Below are 18418 nucleotides of genomic sequence, written 5' to 3' on the forward strand. Positions count from 1 at the left end.
CAAATAATTATTTCAAACACATCAGGAAGCGGAAGGAAATAAAACAGACGCGTAATAAACGTTTTTCATTTTTTGGTGACTTATTTGTACCCGCAAGGTTCTTTCTTGAATCAACAATGATGTGATAACTGCTTTATAATCTCATCTTCCATGCTTATATTTCATCTATAGTCAAGCTATTGAAACTCTTCGTTCTATTGTTAAGCACTGTCTCATTCTATGATGCTCACTTCTCATTTATATTTGTCCTACTATCATTTGTTGTGCTGCCGAACAATGTTCCATGGTGTAAAATTTCTTCTTTAGCACAGTTTCTATCTTGTGCTGGATTTGAATTTATTTGTGCGCTTCTAAGCTTTTCTCACATATCTTCTGCTGTTATTACAAAAGACATGTTCGTGTATCCTGTTTTTCTCTCTGCTATTGCACTACAATTCTCTCTCTCTCTTTTTTATAATCTTGCAAACGAACATATATGGTCATCATATGTGGTTGGCACGGCTCACGTGGCACTGACCGGAGCCACCTTGAGTTGTCTAAACCTGCGAGTATGACGTCACGCGAGACCACACAGACACTTCCAAATGGCATGCACTTCCCTTCTTTTGTTAATTCCCCGCCCCGCCTTTCTTTTTTTCCGACTCGGTTGCCCGCCCGATCACTCACATGCCCTCCTCCCTTTCACCTCATGCACATGTGTATTCACTTCGTACGTGCACGCCTTGGCATCTTTGCTCCCCGCTGTGTGTCAGTGGCTCTGCCATCTTTCCCTTTTTTTTTCTAGGCCCTCTATGTGCACAGCTGAACGCGATAAGAAGACGCGTGTAAACGCTGCACCATCGTTCTTGACGAAGACCGGGCCCCATTCGAAACGTCTAATAAATGCGTTAAGTTTCTTCACTGTAATGTTGGTTGTTATGCTGGTCTGCTCAACCATTACTGCAGGGAAATGAAACACTGGCAAGCCAGCATATTAATGGCGCCCAATCTGCCTCTACAGGATAAAAATACCTGTTTTTTTTTCACCTTGTCTTTGAATGTTCATGTCCAACACTTGAAAATGAAAGCTGACCACCACTTAAACTTCATGAGATGCAATTTCAAGCAAGCAGTATATATGTGCCACCTTTTAACAATGCACTCAGAAAGCCTGAGACCCTGCAACAAAGTATAGAGGAATTCGAATGTATACAAGCACATGCTGCCTGTTTTGTGACCATTGAAGACAACCTTTCCAAACGATCCAGCAATACATACAAAAGATTGGGGTGGCTTCAGCTTGCAAACAGGCTAAAATACTGCAAATGCCATTGTTTTATAAAGTAGGATACAACATAACAACAGCAGTTGTTAACATTGGGCCACGGTCCGTGGCAAAATGTATTACTCCACTACCCAGTCACAAAAGTAAACGAAATCAGCTTTTTAGTGTTCGACTTTATTAAACAAGCCAGGTATCAAAATTCTAGAGCTTATAACTTTTTTCTTGTGATTAGCTTCTTGTTTAGGCGACGAGAAGTTTTAACAACGAACTACTTTTTTGTCGTGGAGGAATTCTGTTCGCTGGTCAGGTCCTGAATGTGGGTGGAGCTTCACATAAGCCCATGTCACGTAGAGCGCCTCACACACATTTAATGAAAGTGGTGATTAAATAGGCATTAATAAGTTAGGTTTCTGATGGACTGACCTCATAACCAGAAAAAGCACTAAGCATGTTCATGTCAAAGCAAAACGCAACACATGTCACAGCAAAAATAACCAAAGGAAGCCCTGAGATGACCATAGCAGATCACAATCAGCTTCAAAGAGATCTTGATATACTATTACTACCAAAGTTCTGGATTTCATTTACTGCATTCTTTAAGTCACACCCCCCTGCAAATGGACATTTTTACAAAAACAATTACACGTAAGTCCCACCAGTGTATAAGACACACCCACTTTTCATTCGGTAAGCACTATAAAAATGCGCTGAAGATCCCTTCGTTAGAGTGCGCAACAAAAATATGCGCGTGCGGCACCTTCCATGCGCAGACAATTCTCGAGCTCTGGCCTGCGTGCCATCTTCTCGCGGTCTGCCTTTCTTCTGGCTTCATCGAACGGAGTGTTCTTGCAGCTTTTCGCCAGTCCAGGATAATTTTTTTGCTCACGTCAAACTATCGCCCTGCTACACGGTTCCCTTTCTCCAGTACATGTTCAATGGCACACAACTGAATTCTGCACTTCAGCTCCTTTGGCTCATAGGCAGTGTCATGTTTAATAAGAACAACGCATGACGTGCACGAAGCCTACGCATGTGATGCCGGAGTCAAAACTTTTGAGACTACGGCTGGACCGCCTGAACTGGATGTGGTGACAGTGCACATTTCGTGCCGCCACTGCATTCAGTTTGGTTATGGCGAGGTTATATGATTGTACCCATATGGTAACATTTTGAAAATAATTAACTCGACTTTCTCTTCTTTTACACATCGATTTTCTTTTCAAACATAGTTACTGGGCATGGCAGAAGATGGTGGGTGGCGCATCATTTTTCGCCATATTCAAGTCACATCATTGCATAAGGCACACCGACGAAAAATTCAGAAAAGAAACCACTACTTGTACACCAGAAAATACAGTGCCCATATAATTAATGAAGCGGCATTTTGTAAGTTAATCAATGAATTCAATATGCTTTTTTTCAAGCACATGTTGCACACTTTTGACAACCAATGAGAAGAACCCCTTGCTGAATCTGAAAATAATTTGAGTGCTATTAATGGCATTTCTCACACTTCGAACAGAAGAAATAAATTATGCAATTGTACAAGGCTTCGTCACAACTTTTGTCCCAATGCCTCGAATAATGAGGGGTGGAAAAACAGGAACATGCGTAGTGCAACTGCATGAAGCAAGTGCAAGCACCACAAGAAATCACGTAGGTAGTATGCTGTTAGTTCAACCGCATGGCACAGTGGCACAGCCAGCAATATTTCTTTGCAAAGGAAGTTTCACTTTCTAAGCTGAATTTAAAAGAGGGGAGAAAGACGTGGTACAGAACATGCTTTTAATTACTCCTCTGCTTCTATAAGACAAGACTTGCTTTCTTTTCACCATGACCCAGAGACGGAAATGTACACAGGAAGCACCACACACTGAACCACTAAGCAAAATGGGCATTTCAATGCAATGACTAAAAAGAAAAAGCTTCACACAAACACCACAGTAATCAAATGTTTGAGTGGAGAAACAAAAGGTTCCAGTACATGAAGCATATGCAGACATGTGAATGAAATGTTCTAACTCAACATTCTAGCAACTGAAGGGGGAATACATTAATTTCAAACAATGTTCTGTACTCTCTAAACCCCTCCCTGGTACTTTCCCACTGTGGTTACACTTCGTCTTAAAAAACCTCAAATTTGCTTCCGCATTACCAGGAAAAAAGTGAGAACAATGTTGGATGATAAACAGCAATGAAATCGGCAAACTGTAATAGTGCCTACCACTGGCTAGAACACAGCACTCTCGGTGGGATTAAGAGAGATCTTTGTACTAAGATGACACAAAGGTGGTGGTGGTGGTATGTGGGGGTTTAACAAGGCCTTGAAGCTGCATCATGGATATGAGAGAGAGCATACTGGAGGGGTTTAGATTAAATTCTACCACCTAAGGTTCTTAAAACGGACACTGAGGACAACTCAATCCAATTTTCCCTCTCAGTAAAAATGACTATATGGCTCTTTCCGATTATGTTGATGTTAGCCCAGCAGAAAAAGATGCATTTATTGCTAAGAAAATTGGACTTGGAAAATTTTGCCAACCACTTTATTCAAATTCCTGACATCAAGAGCGAAAATCACTCCGTGTGATCCGTTTTAAAGTGAATAGTAGCCTTTAGATTCATGCACAAATAACTATTTTGACACAACGCAGCTTGCTTGAGAAATAGGCTGGTAATGGCAACACCTGTATTTCATTTTGCCTTTTCTGGCTTCATCTTCAGTGAAACTACAAAAGCTTCATCTTCAGTGAAACTAGCACCATTGTCATTAGAATGCAGTCAACTATTGATACAGGCTAACTTCAATATGTCCTTGGGTCCCTTTAATGTGCACGGCACGTCAAGCAAAATGTTTATGGTTTATGAGGGTTTAACGTCCCAAAGCGACTCAGGCTATGGGGACACCGTAGTAAGGGCTACGGAAATTTCGACCACCTGGGGTTCTTTAACATGCACTGACATCGCACAGTAAGTACATGGGCCTCTAGAATATTTCGCCTCATTTGAAATTCCACTGCCGCGGCTGGGATCGAACCCGCGTTTTTCGGATCAGCAGCCGAGCGCCATAACCACTGAGCCACCGCGGCGGCTCATAATGTATACAGTCAGCTTTTAAAATTCAGACTTTGCAATCAATGTTCTCTGTTATTTCAAACAAATTTAAGAATTTGGAGTGGGCCACTATGCTTCCACTGTAAATTTATAATGTATTTTAAAACCATTTAATTTAAACAGCATTTTTAATTCAAGCATTTAGCACCTTATGTGTAATGCCCAAAGGATGGAGCTTCCATGACCACATGCAACTAAAAATACACTCACAAGAGTGCAGGACAATTAGATTATGCTCAAATTCACCATTTAAGCATGGAGGACACTTAAGCAGTAATTGAATGACAGTCATACTGTACTTCTGTTACTACCAGTGTCTCCATTTTCGTGGCAGTATTGCCAGCGTCTTCATTTTTACAGAGCCGTTTCAAAGAAAGCAGCAACTTTGCCAAGCCATAGCAGGCCGTTTCCAAATATAGTTTCTTGTTATAAAAGCAGCAAACAAGGAATGACTCTGTGCAGCCAATGAAGAAGTTCACCTTCGAAAGTGGCTGCGCAGAGTGTTTCTATAAGTGATCACGCGTGGGCTCTAGAAATGCAATTTGCTTTCATTACATTCATGATAAACCACATTTTAAGCACCAGACTGCTTGTCAGCTATTCCAGCACCAGTTTTGTTTTGACAGTTAAAGCTAACTGCAGGTTTTTACAGTTCTGTTTCTAGCATTGTATCTTGGCTTCGCAGCCATACTTTGCCACTGTCCACAGCAGTGCACACCCGCATTAGAAAATGCAGGGAACAGCTTCCAGTGAGAGCCGAGACTGGACACGTCAACAATGAAACATACTACTTTTATATATGACTATATTCTGCCCATGTAAAAAGGTATTTGGCAATACTCCCCTTCCGAGACATGCGCAGCATGTGCAAGTCACAAATGCATCATTAAATTTCGCTTCCTTTTTTCAGCAGCAAAAAACCAAGAAAGGTACTCCAGCAGCAGCAGAATAAAAAACAAAACAATAACCCAGATATATCTCACTTGACGGGCATCGTGAAAAAGTTCGATATATCTATAATTTGATATATAAAAAATGGGAATAGAGAAGCTTATCTGTAAAACTTGAGGTAAAAGTGCATTCCACCCACTCTATAGAGATTCGCTTCTTGTAGCAACGTGCCACTTGCCGCCATGCTTTCAGCGCACCACTCGCTAGGCTTTGCTAACCTGTGCGATGTCTAACCTGTTACCAATACACTATAAATAGAACAACCTTTCATTATAAAATCCAGGTACAGTTGCTTTCCGCAATAATTCAGGCAGCAAAGTGAGCGAAGCATCCCAGGTGAGAGCTGCCGCTAGGCTTTAGTTAGGTTGGCTTCACCGCATGGCAGCAATATGGCGTGAAAAATGAGCATAGGAGATCGATGGCCACCCTTAAGCACTACCATAGTTAACCTTGTCAAAAGGTTCCACAGCACTAGAGGTGCCAGCAGGTGCCCAAGGCCGCGCAGCCGACCCGTCTCCGCGAGTGAAAAGTGATAGAAGAGTGCTATTAGGAGAAGTGCCACTTGCAGGGAAGTGGCACACAGTTCGATTATCGAATGACCATCGAAACTGGAATTCGATACAGTGCATGACTTTCCTATACTTTTTTAAACAGAATTTTCAAGGGGATAATCTGTGTAGTTGATATAGCCAATAATTCGAAATATCCAAATTGGATATATCCAGGTTCAACCGTACTGTAAAAAATGTATATTCTGGTTAAAAATCACAGTTGTTTACGTTTGTCCTTACACGAGTCAGAGGCAAGTGCACCATAAAACCTAAATAAATCTGCTTGCTTCTTTTCATGGCCTCTAATAATTAAAAATCCTGCACCTTTGGATAATTGTCGGCACACCCCTTTCTTTCCCATTGCCTCCTCCCCAACATCTCTTCTTTCATTGTTCTTTTTGCCAGTGAGACCAAGCTAACAGCACACCTGCTCAAAAGTTCCTGGCAAAGGTTACAGAACGGGTATACTGCACATAACACAAGGCATTTCCTCATGTTAGTTACGCATGCTAATTACAGCAATAATGCTAGAGGCCTTGTGACCTGCATGTGACAAGTTGTGAAGAGCTTCCAAATATGGTGAAGAAAGGTAACAGCAAAGTATAAAGAAAATGACATTACTTTTCTAAAGCTAGAGAGGCTTCACTAACAATGTCTCTTTTTTGTGTGGGATCACACAATTACATTTAAGATTATTCAAACAAATGACCTGGACCAGGAATTTGTTCTCCGTTTCTCTCTGAAGCTTGAATTATTATGAGCTCACCATCGTTTTCCACGAAAAGGACATCAACTTAAAGGGACACTAACGTCAACTTCATCCAACTTTTGTTCTTAGTAAAAATCGATCCAGTGGCTCTTTCTGACTATGCTGATGCTTGCCTGGCAGCAAAAAGATGCATTTATAATAAAAATAACTAATAGCCAAACTTATTGGCAAAAAATTGAAGTAAAAATTTTCCCATCTATAAATTCGATTTCGTGATGCAAATCACCATCTGGAACTGAATGGCTATGTTACCTAGCCTAAGAAATTTGCATACAAAAAACTGCCACAACACACTGCAGTTTCCTTCGAAAACAGCTGAGGGTGGTGACACTTGCATTTTATTTTTTAGCCTTTTCTAGCTTATAAAAGCTCGATCTTCAGTGGAAGTACAACCTTTGTCATTAGAACACAATAACACAACCTTTGTCCGTGAAGTTCCGAGACTGAGTCCATTGAAAAAAATGCGTTTAACATTGAAATTATTTGTGCAGCACCCCTTCGAAATAGTTTCCCTTGCAGTCTATACACAGCTTCCAACGCTTCTTGAGGTCTTGGAAATAGTTGGAAAATGCTTCTTTTGGCAGGGCTGTCAGCGCCTTTGTCGTGGCGTCTTGAATGGCCACCACGTTCAACATCCAGCAATCTCTTAGGGCTCTCTTCACACGAGGAAAAAGGAAAAAATCGCATGGGGAGAGGTCAGGTGAGTATGGCGGATAGAAAAGTACAGTAATGCTGTGCTTGGCGAGATATTTTGTCACGCTGAGAGCAGTGTGCGGCCTTGCGTTATCGTGGAGAAGGCACCATTGTCCATATGCCCATAAGTCAGGGCGACGGTGTTGCAGTGCATCACGCATGTGTTGGAGCACGCGGATATAAAACTCCTGATTCACCGTCTGCCCTTGTGGGACGAACTCGTGGTGTATGACACCCCTGGCATGAAAAAAAACTATCAGCATCGTCCTTGCTTTGGTCTTCTGTCGCTGCACCTTTCCCGATGCCGGACAGCTTGTGGACCGCAATTCGGCGCTCTGCCTCTTTGTTTGAGGATCGTATTGAAAACACCATGTTTTTCCTTCAACAATGATGCAGTCGACGAATGCAGCATCCTTCTCTACCTCTGAGAGCAAATCAGTGCTCACTGATGCCCGCGTGTCCTTCTGGTCCTGTGTGAGGGGGTGCGGCACAGGTCTGGCATTCAGCTTTCTTTTCCCCAAGTTCTCACGCAAAATTTGGTGGCATGTTGTCTTACTAATGTCGAGAGCATCTGACAACATGCGGACTGTAATGGTGCGGTCTTGCTGTACGATTTCCCTGATCCGAGCCACGTTGTTCTCATTCCGTGAGGTTAAAGGGCACCCCTGCCTTGTGTCGTCTTCCACCGACGTTCTCCCCGAAATGAACCTCTTGTGCCACTCGAAAATTCGTGCCCACGATAATGTCTCGTTGCTGTAAGTATCACAAAGGAGCTCATATGTCTATGTGGCTGTCTTGCCAAGCTTCACACAGAATTTTATGTTTACACGCTGTTCGAAGTGGACGTCCATCTCTCCACATTCCCATTCACACAGACAACTAGTGACAACGTATTTTTGTACATGTAGTGCCATCTAGCGGCTGCCACAGCAATTAACATAAATAGCTCAGGTTAGCCCGAAAAGATGGCACTACACATATGCAGCAACATTTGTTTTGGGGAATCATTTCTACAGAAGAAAATAAATCAGTCTCGAAACTTTACAGACAAAGGTTGTATGTCTCCAAAGGCTAACTCCTATTTGTTCTCATCATCACTTTAATCTTTTAAGACACTTTGTACATAATTGCATACACAGCAAACTAGCAGCTTTTCTGAAAGTTGGCTGCACCTAGCAGTGATTTCTTTGTTTCAGGTGAATTTTGCGCCTTCCTGTCACAAATAAGATATTTTTTTATGATATATAGCAAACATAGTATGTAACATTTTGCAACACAGCGAGCAGGGTAGCACGTTGTCCGCTATTTTTATGGAGACAGATTTTGCCAGCAGCAATAACATGATTTTTTTTTTCCCAATTTAAAGCGGGTTGTGCATCTTCAGAATAGCAGTTGGTTTCACAACCCTTCAGATATTTACATGACAGGTCCTGGCATTTCGATGTTATTTCCATAAAATATGGCACTTTGTATGAAAGTCTGCACATCCGTGTAAAAAATTACCCACTGGTATTTTGCACTGGAAAAGGTTTATGGGCTTTAACGTCCCAAAGCGACTCAAGCTATGAGGAACGCCATAGTGAAGGACTCCGGAAATTTTGATCATCTGGGTTTCTTTAACGTGCACTGATATCGCAGAGCACACGGGCTTCTAGAATTTCGCCTCCATCGAAATTCGACCGCCACGGTCAGGATTTTTGCACTGGAAAAATAACAAATTACCTTCCTGTAGGCCTGAATATTTTAAGAGAGAAAAATATTTATTTTCGATGGAAACAAAAAATGGCGCCTGAAAGGGTTAAGCCCTCGGTAGCATCTACAGTGGAATCCACTTATAACGATACTAGATATAAAGATATATTGCTTATAACGATCAAATTCTTTACATTTATCAATTCTCCCATTGCCCCTATGTAAAACTAAACCATATACAATGATACAATTATCGGCGAAATAACGGATATAGCGATATGATTCTGGCCCCGGAAGGTGTTTATGACCAAAATTTGCCTGAAACTTCTAAAAACATTAAATACTTTGAAGTGAATGACATAAAAACTCCGAGAACAGACCAGAGCAGTTAAATCCATGGGGGAGCATTGCCTATGGCCTCGGGAACTCGCTGGAGGGAAAAGCTTGCTTCCGGCTGCTGGTAGCAGCGCTTGTGCTTGTGTTTCTTCTGTCATCCATGTATTTTTTGTAGCGATAGCTACATTACGGTAGCATTTCAAGCCTTCAGCGTGGCGGCGCCGCCACGCTGTCACATGGTTGGTCACGTGGTGCGGAGCAGCTGCTGCTGCCGGCGGGCGAAGCCGAGCTGCCACTGCTGTGCGCACGCGCTGTGTCAAGTGCGACAAAGATGAAGAAGGAATGCCCAGCGAAATGGAGCGTCGAAAGACTGACTTTGCAATTCAACTGAGCAAGTTCCATTCGGCCAGCTGTAGCTATTGCGTCACTCCAGGTTTAACCAGTGCTAAACCACCGCCAATTTTTTTTTTTTTTTTTGTGCTGCAAATTTCCTCTTCTATGAACTGGGTGAAAAGTTACGCCGACAAGGCGCAAGGTGATATCTCTGAACCCCACCCCCTTCCCCTGTTTTTGTCAATGAGATGGTTCAGAATTTACATTTTTTTTAAGCGCTAGCTTTTCTTCATGCCTTCCCCTGTTTCACGTGGTCTGCAGAGCAGAGCTTGGCAGCGCACCAAGAAACTTTGTGTGCCAATAACATGGCGACGTGTATCTTTTGATGGGAGCTCCTGAGGGGTGGGGGTGGCGTGCTCGGCGAATTTGGCAGACTGCTAAGACACTGAGCGCCCTTGACAGGAGCGCCGGTGGCAGTGGCTACATGCATGGGGTGACACCTGTATGCATTGGGGAATACGTGGGTGAGTTCTTTTTGCTTTTTCTTGCAGTCCAGATATAACAATAACCAGTTATAACGATCACATTTTCCAGTTTTCTCAATATCGTTATAAGTGGATTGCACTGTATTGTCGCCCCCCCCCCCCCCAAAAAAAAAAAAACACATTTATACAGCATATTTCTTTAAAATATATAAACTAAATCAATTTTCACACACACCATTTTCAACCACCAATTTTATAAATGTGCCAACTGAAATGGCAACACAAGCAAACTTGTGTTACATATGTAAGCTACACCTCATATTCTAACTCGTTGCAGTCATTTACACCCACCACTAAGCATAATGAAGTAGATTACTGCTTGCCACTTACAAGGCCCCTGAATGCTTTGAAGGGAGCAGAAATGGCTACACAGTGTTTGGTGATAACTAAAGCCACGAAAGTTGTCAAATTTAGGATGTCTAAAAATGGAAGCTATATTGCAACAAATTATGACATGTGTACTGCCTTGTCTGACTTGATATATAATGTAATCTCACATTCAAACTATACTAAACTACAAACTTTTCATCAAAACTTAGTTACTCACTGGGAACAAAATCTGTGCATCACAATTTCAACATGCTGACAAATGCATGCATAACGCATTTTCCTTTGCCTAGCAGATCACACCAAAACATACCAAAAAGCAAGCTTTACCTTTGTTAAATTAAAAAACAGAGAAGCTAAGCAGCAAACATAACACCACTGATTAAAGTCCGTTAGTCAGGATAGGGACAAGCACTACTTAATCCTTGCCTCACCTCCCTTGGAACATCATGTGGGAGTGGAGACCATGTATACCACGTTGTATACCGTACCACACTCTTCCTAAGCTGTTTTCTCACCTGGAAAAGCACTCCAATCCTTCAAAAACCTCGTTTAGAATATTTAGCAAAAATGATAACCTTAAATAAATGACCAATGATGGTTTTAAAGGTCACTGTATTCTTTTGCAACCATTTTACAATTATGCAAAAATGCGTAAACATCAAATGCTTCTAATTAAACCATATGAGATTCCATTTCAGGTACAGTGAATAATGAGACTTTCTGCAAGTGCCCCACCATGTGTAGCTGGTATTTCGCACGGCAAGACAGCAAGTTCAAAATTTCAAGCTTTCCTGTCTCATAGCATCACAATCTGCACATGCGTCATGAGGCTACACATTTTTTTGCACGAATTGCAAAGGTTGGGAGTTTGTTTTCCATTGAAGGCTGTTCCATTTTACCGTGTGCACAGGACTTTATGAACAGCTACACCAAAATTGCCTTAAAAGGAAGGTTAAATGGTTTTTCGAGGATTCAACGAGATTCAAGGATTCGAATGTACGGAGCATGTAGGTAAAGCATACCAAGTATTTTTGTGTTAGCATTTAAAATGTGATGCAATCACCAATTAAAGCCGTGACCATCTTCAGGCTTCTCCTCACTACATCAGACAAGTGCAGAGTAGCTCAGGGATGATGTCATTGTTGCTGAGACCTCAGATTTCCAGTGCCTTTGCCTACATCCTACCATGTGCCATCCAATACCGCCAAACCTTCGGAGCTGGTTTTCTCCCTTCAAGCAAACATTTCTCCATTGGAAGTGCAGCGCCGCTGTGCACGTCATCATTATTACAGCCCTTAGTTGGCACTCTGCACCACGGAGAGGCCTGAACGCTGTTGCTGCTTGCAGCGCAAAAAGACTTCGCATACTTTAACTGCGAGTTTCTCACACTCTATCCCTTTAAGCTCGTCAAATTCTAAAACCTCTTCAGCTGCCCTTTAATTTCTTCACGATGAAATGCCATTCATAAAAAATATTACTTTTATCTGCTGTAAAAATTGTCACTGTTATCAAATACACCACAACATTGTACTATTAAATTGATGTGGCAACAGTAGAAATGCATACTTCGAGCCGGTTAGACAACGACCCATCCATCCCAGGTGACAGGTGCTCACTAGTGGGCTCCTCCGTCATATGCAATAACGCAACAACACATGAGGAGGCAGTCCTTAAATGCATTCCGCAGCACAGAGATTCAGCGGGAACAAATGAAACTTTTTTCAGGTTTTTCTGCTAAAGGTTGGCGTGCTGTTCACACTTAAATGAAATCCTTAGTTTACTAGACAAATACCAGAACTTGATTTGTTGTAGAACTACATATGCATGGAATTCTTATCATGCACTTTCACAAAGGAACAAATTTGGACAGCAAGGCATTTTGTAGAGAGAATGCAGGCACTTACATTCTTGTAAGCATTGCGAACAGCTGGATTAGCCTGGAAAGAAATCACAAGGGATCCATTTCAGATGTCAGAGCATGGTAGAATAATCTATGCAACAGAAGTTATGAATAATACTAACCTTGCTCTTCATAGACTTCAACAATGCACCACCTTCTTTCTGAAAGCCAATTACAATAAAAACTAAGTAAGAGGCAAAACACAAGTGAAAAATGAAATAACATGATAGGACAGGCCCGTCTCTTTAACTTCAGTTCCATGCAAGACCTTCCAGCATAGCCTGTGTAAAAGTACTGTAGCGAACATGAATGTGCATTCTTTGTTTTATTCTCACCAGAATACTTTTCGGACGGGCATGTCTTGCAATGCACAGATGAATGAATTTGAGCATGGTCTTGCAGAAGAACCAGACAGCACTACACTCCGTAGTACTTGTTTTTGTTTTTAATATGAGTTTCACACTACAATGCAGTGTCCACTAATTAAAAGGATGGCCAGTTGCAACACTAGCCCTTCAGATTTCGTGGGTGAGAGACTAATTAAGTAAGCCGACAAAGGCAGCTTCTGCTTGTAACTAATGCACAGTCCCAAACGGTAGATCTTAAGTCCAGTGCTTTTAAGGGTCCTGTGTAATGACAGCTACTTTTTCTTAGTTTTGCTTATGCTAGTGCCATGAACGACAGCATAGCATCTCAAATGTAGTTGTTTTCAACTGATTGGATTCTTTGCAGAGTAGTTACATGTGATCATGGCAGTCAAATGTATCAAGACCTGAACAGAATATGAGTGCGGCATTAATTCAGTGCCACATGAATTTCACTTTTAGCTAAGCTAAGCTAAACTTAGTACAAAAAATCCAGATGTGCACTCACACATCATAATTTATTACATTAGCACAAATCTGAACATAAATACTATATGAAAATTAATTCACTTCTCATTTGAACTGCCACCATCTGACTGCGTTTCAGCTAAAGTGTATGTAACATCAACATTTCGTTATTGAAATGCTAGCACATTTCCTTAGTTATGCTGAGACATCCTTTACAAGGCTTACATAGATTAACCCCCCAGCAGACTTGGGCAAGCCAGGATTGTCACAAGCAAACTGTTCTTTCTGGCTCAAGACGAGTCCAGCTTGCCACGTGTTATCAGGCACTTTCTTTGCCAAAAAACATGACATGAAGCATTTTCTTGGTTTTACCGACAGATGGCAGCACACGTACTAAATGAAGATTTTGGTACCATTTCCTAAAAAAAAAAAAATGCGTCCTTAATCTTTCAATATGTGAGCACAGTTTCGGAAGTGCCCATAATTCGCAATAAAAAGAAACAATTTAGGGTACAAAGCTTTGCTTCTCATTGTGTATCAGCTGCACATGTTGCACAGCTCAGTGTGACATGCACTAAAAAGATTTAAATAGGTTACTTCTAGACATACAGAACAAAAAAAAAAACTGTCCCAAGCTTTTCCGAACACTATTTATCATTCAGCTCTTAATGCTAAATGCAAAAAAATATGAGCCAACCACTTCATCAATCTCAGCACATTTTCTGCAAAAACTGAACTGTTTATGATGTCCTTTTCCCCAAAATTCATTAGAAAAGAAAGCAAATTACTTAGCCGTGTTGTGAGTGTTATGCCGAATGATGTTTTTTTTTTATATTACATTAGCATACATTTTAAGTCATGTTGTGTCTGCTTGTTTCAATGTGTACAGTTGCTATGCCGATGGGCCGAGGTATCATGAGCTGTTTTGCACAAATTTTTTCATCCCTCCCTCCCTCCTCCACTCTAATGCCTTTGGTGCTGTGGGCTTTGGATAAATAAATAAATAAGAAAAAGAGACTCCCAGTGCATATTTTTATATCTATAATCGGCAAAGGCCAACTAACTTGCCTCGTTAGCAAGTTCCCAAATCAGTACAGCAAAAAAGAAGAAACACTCTCTACATTATATTTCTAGAGCAAAATAGCATTCAAATTATTCACAATTTTTAAGTATATCTTTACAAGCCGTGTTTTGGTCATGTCATAAAGCCCACTGCACATGTTTCAAACACACATGTGGTTGAAACAGAAGTGCACAGTTTCACATTTGTTTACTTTTTTCTTCTTGAAAAAAAAAAGAAAAAGAAAGCAAAGAACAGACACACAGTAGTGTACTCGGACATGTGGCTGCAGTTCCCCACCTGTAGTCCCAGTACAAATATGCAGCTCAGTGCAACTTCGAAAAGTGTCTGGAGGCAGAAGTACTTGCAAAACTGGCTGTCCCACAAGTCTGATACCACATGGATGAGGTCAAGCTTTTAATGCACAAGTTAAAACTATATGGTATTTATTTTATTCACACAATATTGTTTAGTTCTGGTCCAAGCCAGATGGGTAAAGCAATAACCATACAGCAAAAATTTTCGATTTCATCAATGCTAATTAAAGCAAAAGTAAGGTTTGTATGAAATCACTTACTAAAAAGAGAAAAAAAAACTATGCCTAGACAGCAAAGGAGGATATATGCAAAGCATAACTTACCACACATACAGCCACACTTGGGCCAAAAGTCAACAGCACAAGGATCACTAAATGATTTTCAAAATTGATGTGCAGGTAGCAATGTCTCAGTGACCATGTCTACACAGTGCTCACACTATTTAAAGAAAATTGCTTAGTTTCCACTGTGGTACTGCTTAGTCATAGCTGCCGGCACTCACTCATGGTAGCCTAAATAATAATATGAAGCATATATATATATATATATATATATATATATATATATATATATATATATATATATATATATATATATATATATATATATATATATATATATATATATATATATATATATATATTAAACATATCTCATTCTAGCTGAAGAACCACACAGTCAAATGTTACAACACATGCTTCTGACTGATGGACAAAAATACAGCCACTTGGTGGCAGTCAAATGCTGCCTTCATATTTAGCTTTTATGGTCACTCATTAAGCAGTACATAGAGACCCAACGGCCAACAATGTTTCATTCCCGTGGAACAAAAAAGACAAAGCACACCTTCATGTTTGCCAACCAGTACTTGTAATGCTGCTTGAATTGCTTGTTGGAGCTTTCATCAAACATGTTCACTTCCAGTTCAAATATGTCATTGTGCACCTCGCAGGAGTTGAGAATCTGGAGTCTACCTTCAATAAACTGCAAAAGACAGGTGCAAAGAGGTACATCAGGCAAATTGTACTTTTAGTTCTAAGCCATAGCCACATGCTAAGTACAGCAAAAATTCTGAGTTTAGATTCTCAAAGAAGTACATTACTCTAACTCCTTTGAATACCCATAATTCCAGTATTGCAATTAGAAAATAACCAAACAATGCTGCTGCAAGCAAATATTTTTGAGTGTCTGCTTGACAAGGAAAATTATGTTTAAAATAGCCCTCCACAGAAAACAGTACAAGGGTTGTAAAAAATGTGGAATACACAGGGGATCTGCTTCGGTTCGATTCTCCCAGCTATGCATTCTACACCTGAAAAAAAGAATGTCAGCTCGTGTGTGCGAAATATGAAATGCTGCAGAGTAAAGAGAAAAGAAACTTTAACTGTCACATTAGGGCACACAGCCCATGAAAACAGCATTTCAAATTAATAATCATAGACAGTATGCCAATAAGAGCAAAGAAATAAACCATAAATAAGGACTATGGCCACACATAGCCACCGCCACTCTACAAGTAGGGAAAATAAAAAAGACACTTCCTACTTAGTTCTAGCAACACCCACTATCAGTCCTCCTACTTCCCTATGCCTCTCACACTTCACTGGCATCCAATTTCTTCACGGTCGTCTGTGAACGCATCATTCGGCATGCCTTAATTGCAAGCCCATCGTAATGATAAGTAGGGTTTAACATCCTGAGGCTATATATGGGCCACGACATATGCTGCAGTGCAGGGCTCCAGATTAATTCAACAACCTGAGGTTCTTTATTGTCATTGCATATCACGCGGGTGTTTTTGCATTTCACTTCCATCAGGACGTGACAACAAAGGTCAGGATTGGATTCCATGACTACTGGCTTGGCAGCCAAATACCACAGCCACTAAGTCAATATGGCAGGACAAGCCCAACTGAACAAACTTTGTCCGTCAGCACAGGCACTATACTTTGAACAAGCAACTCCTTTGTTAGCACCTCTAGAACACCACTAAATATCATCAGCTGCTGGTTTGGTTTATGGGGGTTTTAACGTCCCAAAAGTGACTCCGGCTATGAGGGACACTGTAGTGAAGGGCTCCGGAAATTTCGACCACCACCACCACGTGCACCAGACATGGCAGTAAATTACTGTAATGAAATTACAGTAATTAAATTACTTTTCTCAGTAATTTTTAATGTAATTCATTACTTTTGTAGGCTGGTAATTTATTAATGAAATGAACTACTTTCAAGCAGTACTTTCACGGAAAAGTAACTCATTACTAGCAAAATTATTTTTACTGAGTACTGAGTCCATGCTTCTCCTTGTATCTGCCATGTTTTGGCCTCACGTTTGTGTAGTTGAGCATCTACAAAGCAAAGATACAGTTTATGGGGGTTTAACATCCCAAAGCAATCGACTCTGGCTATGAGGGACGCCATAGTGAAGGGCTCCGGAAATTTTGGCCACCTGAGGACCGCTGCGACCGAGATCAAGCCCGAGTCTTTCGGGTCAGCAGCCGAGCACCACATAACCAATGAGCCACTGTATTGACTCACAAAGCAAGAATAAATTATGCAGGGCACTTAATACCCCTGTCACATGGGCACTTGTAAGGCCTTAGAAATTAAGGTCCTTTGCCCCAAAGGCGCGTGACGCGCATCTACACGGCAAAGCGTCGAGACCTTTGCGATAAAGGTCCGTAGCAATAAAGGCAGCCGTCAGCGGCCTTAAAGTTGCTTAAAGGAGCAACCCAGACGGCAGCGCCAGCTAGCGAGCTCAAAGAATAAAAAATTGACGCAATTTTTAGTATTGAAACCGTAAAAAAATATCTAATTTATCTTATTTAATGGTTAATTTTGCATTACAGTGCACTTAACCGTAGAGGAGGCTATGACTAAAGACATCCACACTGCTAAGAAAGGACTTGAACGCTTTTCAGCAGCCGCATCGACACACACGTGCTTGCGCATCTCGCTTTGCTGTTTTTTCTTCGTTTGCTCTTTGTTGTGTGTGTGTTTTGAGTTTGCTTGTGTGCACAAAGACACAAGCAACAAAGCACGCTTCTCGAACACGACGAGGAGCCGAACGGAAAAGTGCGCCTACCGTGGTCGGACCGAGAACGATGAAAAAAAAAAAAGAAACATTGTTTCAAAATATCCGTTTCTCACCGTAAGAACGCTCGTTTATTATCGTGATAGCTACTTTTTCCAACATAAACGAAAGCGCTCTTAGCTGAAGTGCTACCGTCTGCTTTAATTTCATAATGTTACTAGCGCCGCTGCACACACAGTGGTGACTTTTGGCATTCACGGAGGCCGCGTTCTAGCTCCTTTGGATTTGCCGTGTAGCAGCGTCGCTGCTCCTTTTCGGTTTTCCTCCTTTAGTGCAATAAGACAACTTTACGGCAAAGGCCGAGAAGAAGTCCCATGTGACAGGGGTATAAGACCACTTCCATGCTTTGAAGGCGAAAAGCATTCATTTTTTTATTTATATTGTTTCGCTCCTTTCTAATGACACATTTACTCATTAGCATAAGGCAACACATACATTAAATGAATCATTATTCGCCAAAAAGCAATGAAATTTTGTGGGCCATGGATTGCACGATCGCCTTGAAATTTGATGACCCTAAGTTCAATTCTCTGCACCTTCGGAAGAAATTTTTCTCTTTGCTGATGACGTCATTGGGGGTTGTAGAACACTTTTTGGACGCTGACGACACCGGGTATCATTGTTAATGTGCCAT

General features: G+C 41.1%; 1 protein-coding gene across 4 annotated transcripts in view; it reads right to left on the reverse strand.

The window, feature by feature from the left end:
- LOC144115036 (DENN domain-containing protein 1A-like) overlaps positions 1-18418 on the reverse strand; it is a 75988-nt gene that overhangs the window by 20241 nt on the left and 37329 nt on the right. For 2 of the 4 annotated variants that reach the window (XM_077649162.1, XM_077649161.1), the window contains exons 15-18: positions 15535-15672; positions 12601-12639; positions 12483-12515; positions 11010-11093 (exon numbers count right to left, since the gene is read on the reverse strand). In XM_077649162.1, coding sequence (XP_077505288.1) covers positions 11010-11093; positions 12483-12515; positions 12601-12639; positions 15535-15672 — 294 coding nt within the window. The remainder of the gene's footprint in view (positions 1-11009; positions 11094-12482; positions 12516-12600; positions 12640-15534; positions 15673-18418) is intronic. The other 2 variants (XM_077649164.1, XM_077649163.1) reach the window with 1 other exon arrangement.

Source organism: Amblyomma americanum, chromosome 1 (assembly GCF_052857255.1).
Source record: "Amblyomma americanum isolate KBUSLIRL-KWMA chromosome 1, ASM5285725v1, whole genome shotgun sequence".
Taxonomy (NCBI): Eukaryota; Metazoa; Arthropoda; class Arachnida; order Ixodida; family Ixodidae; genus Amblyomma; species Amblyomma americanum.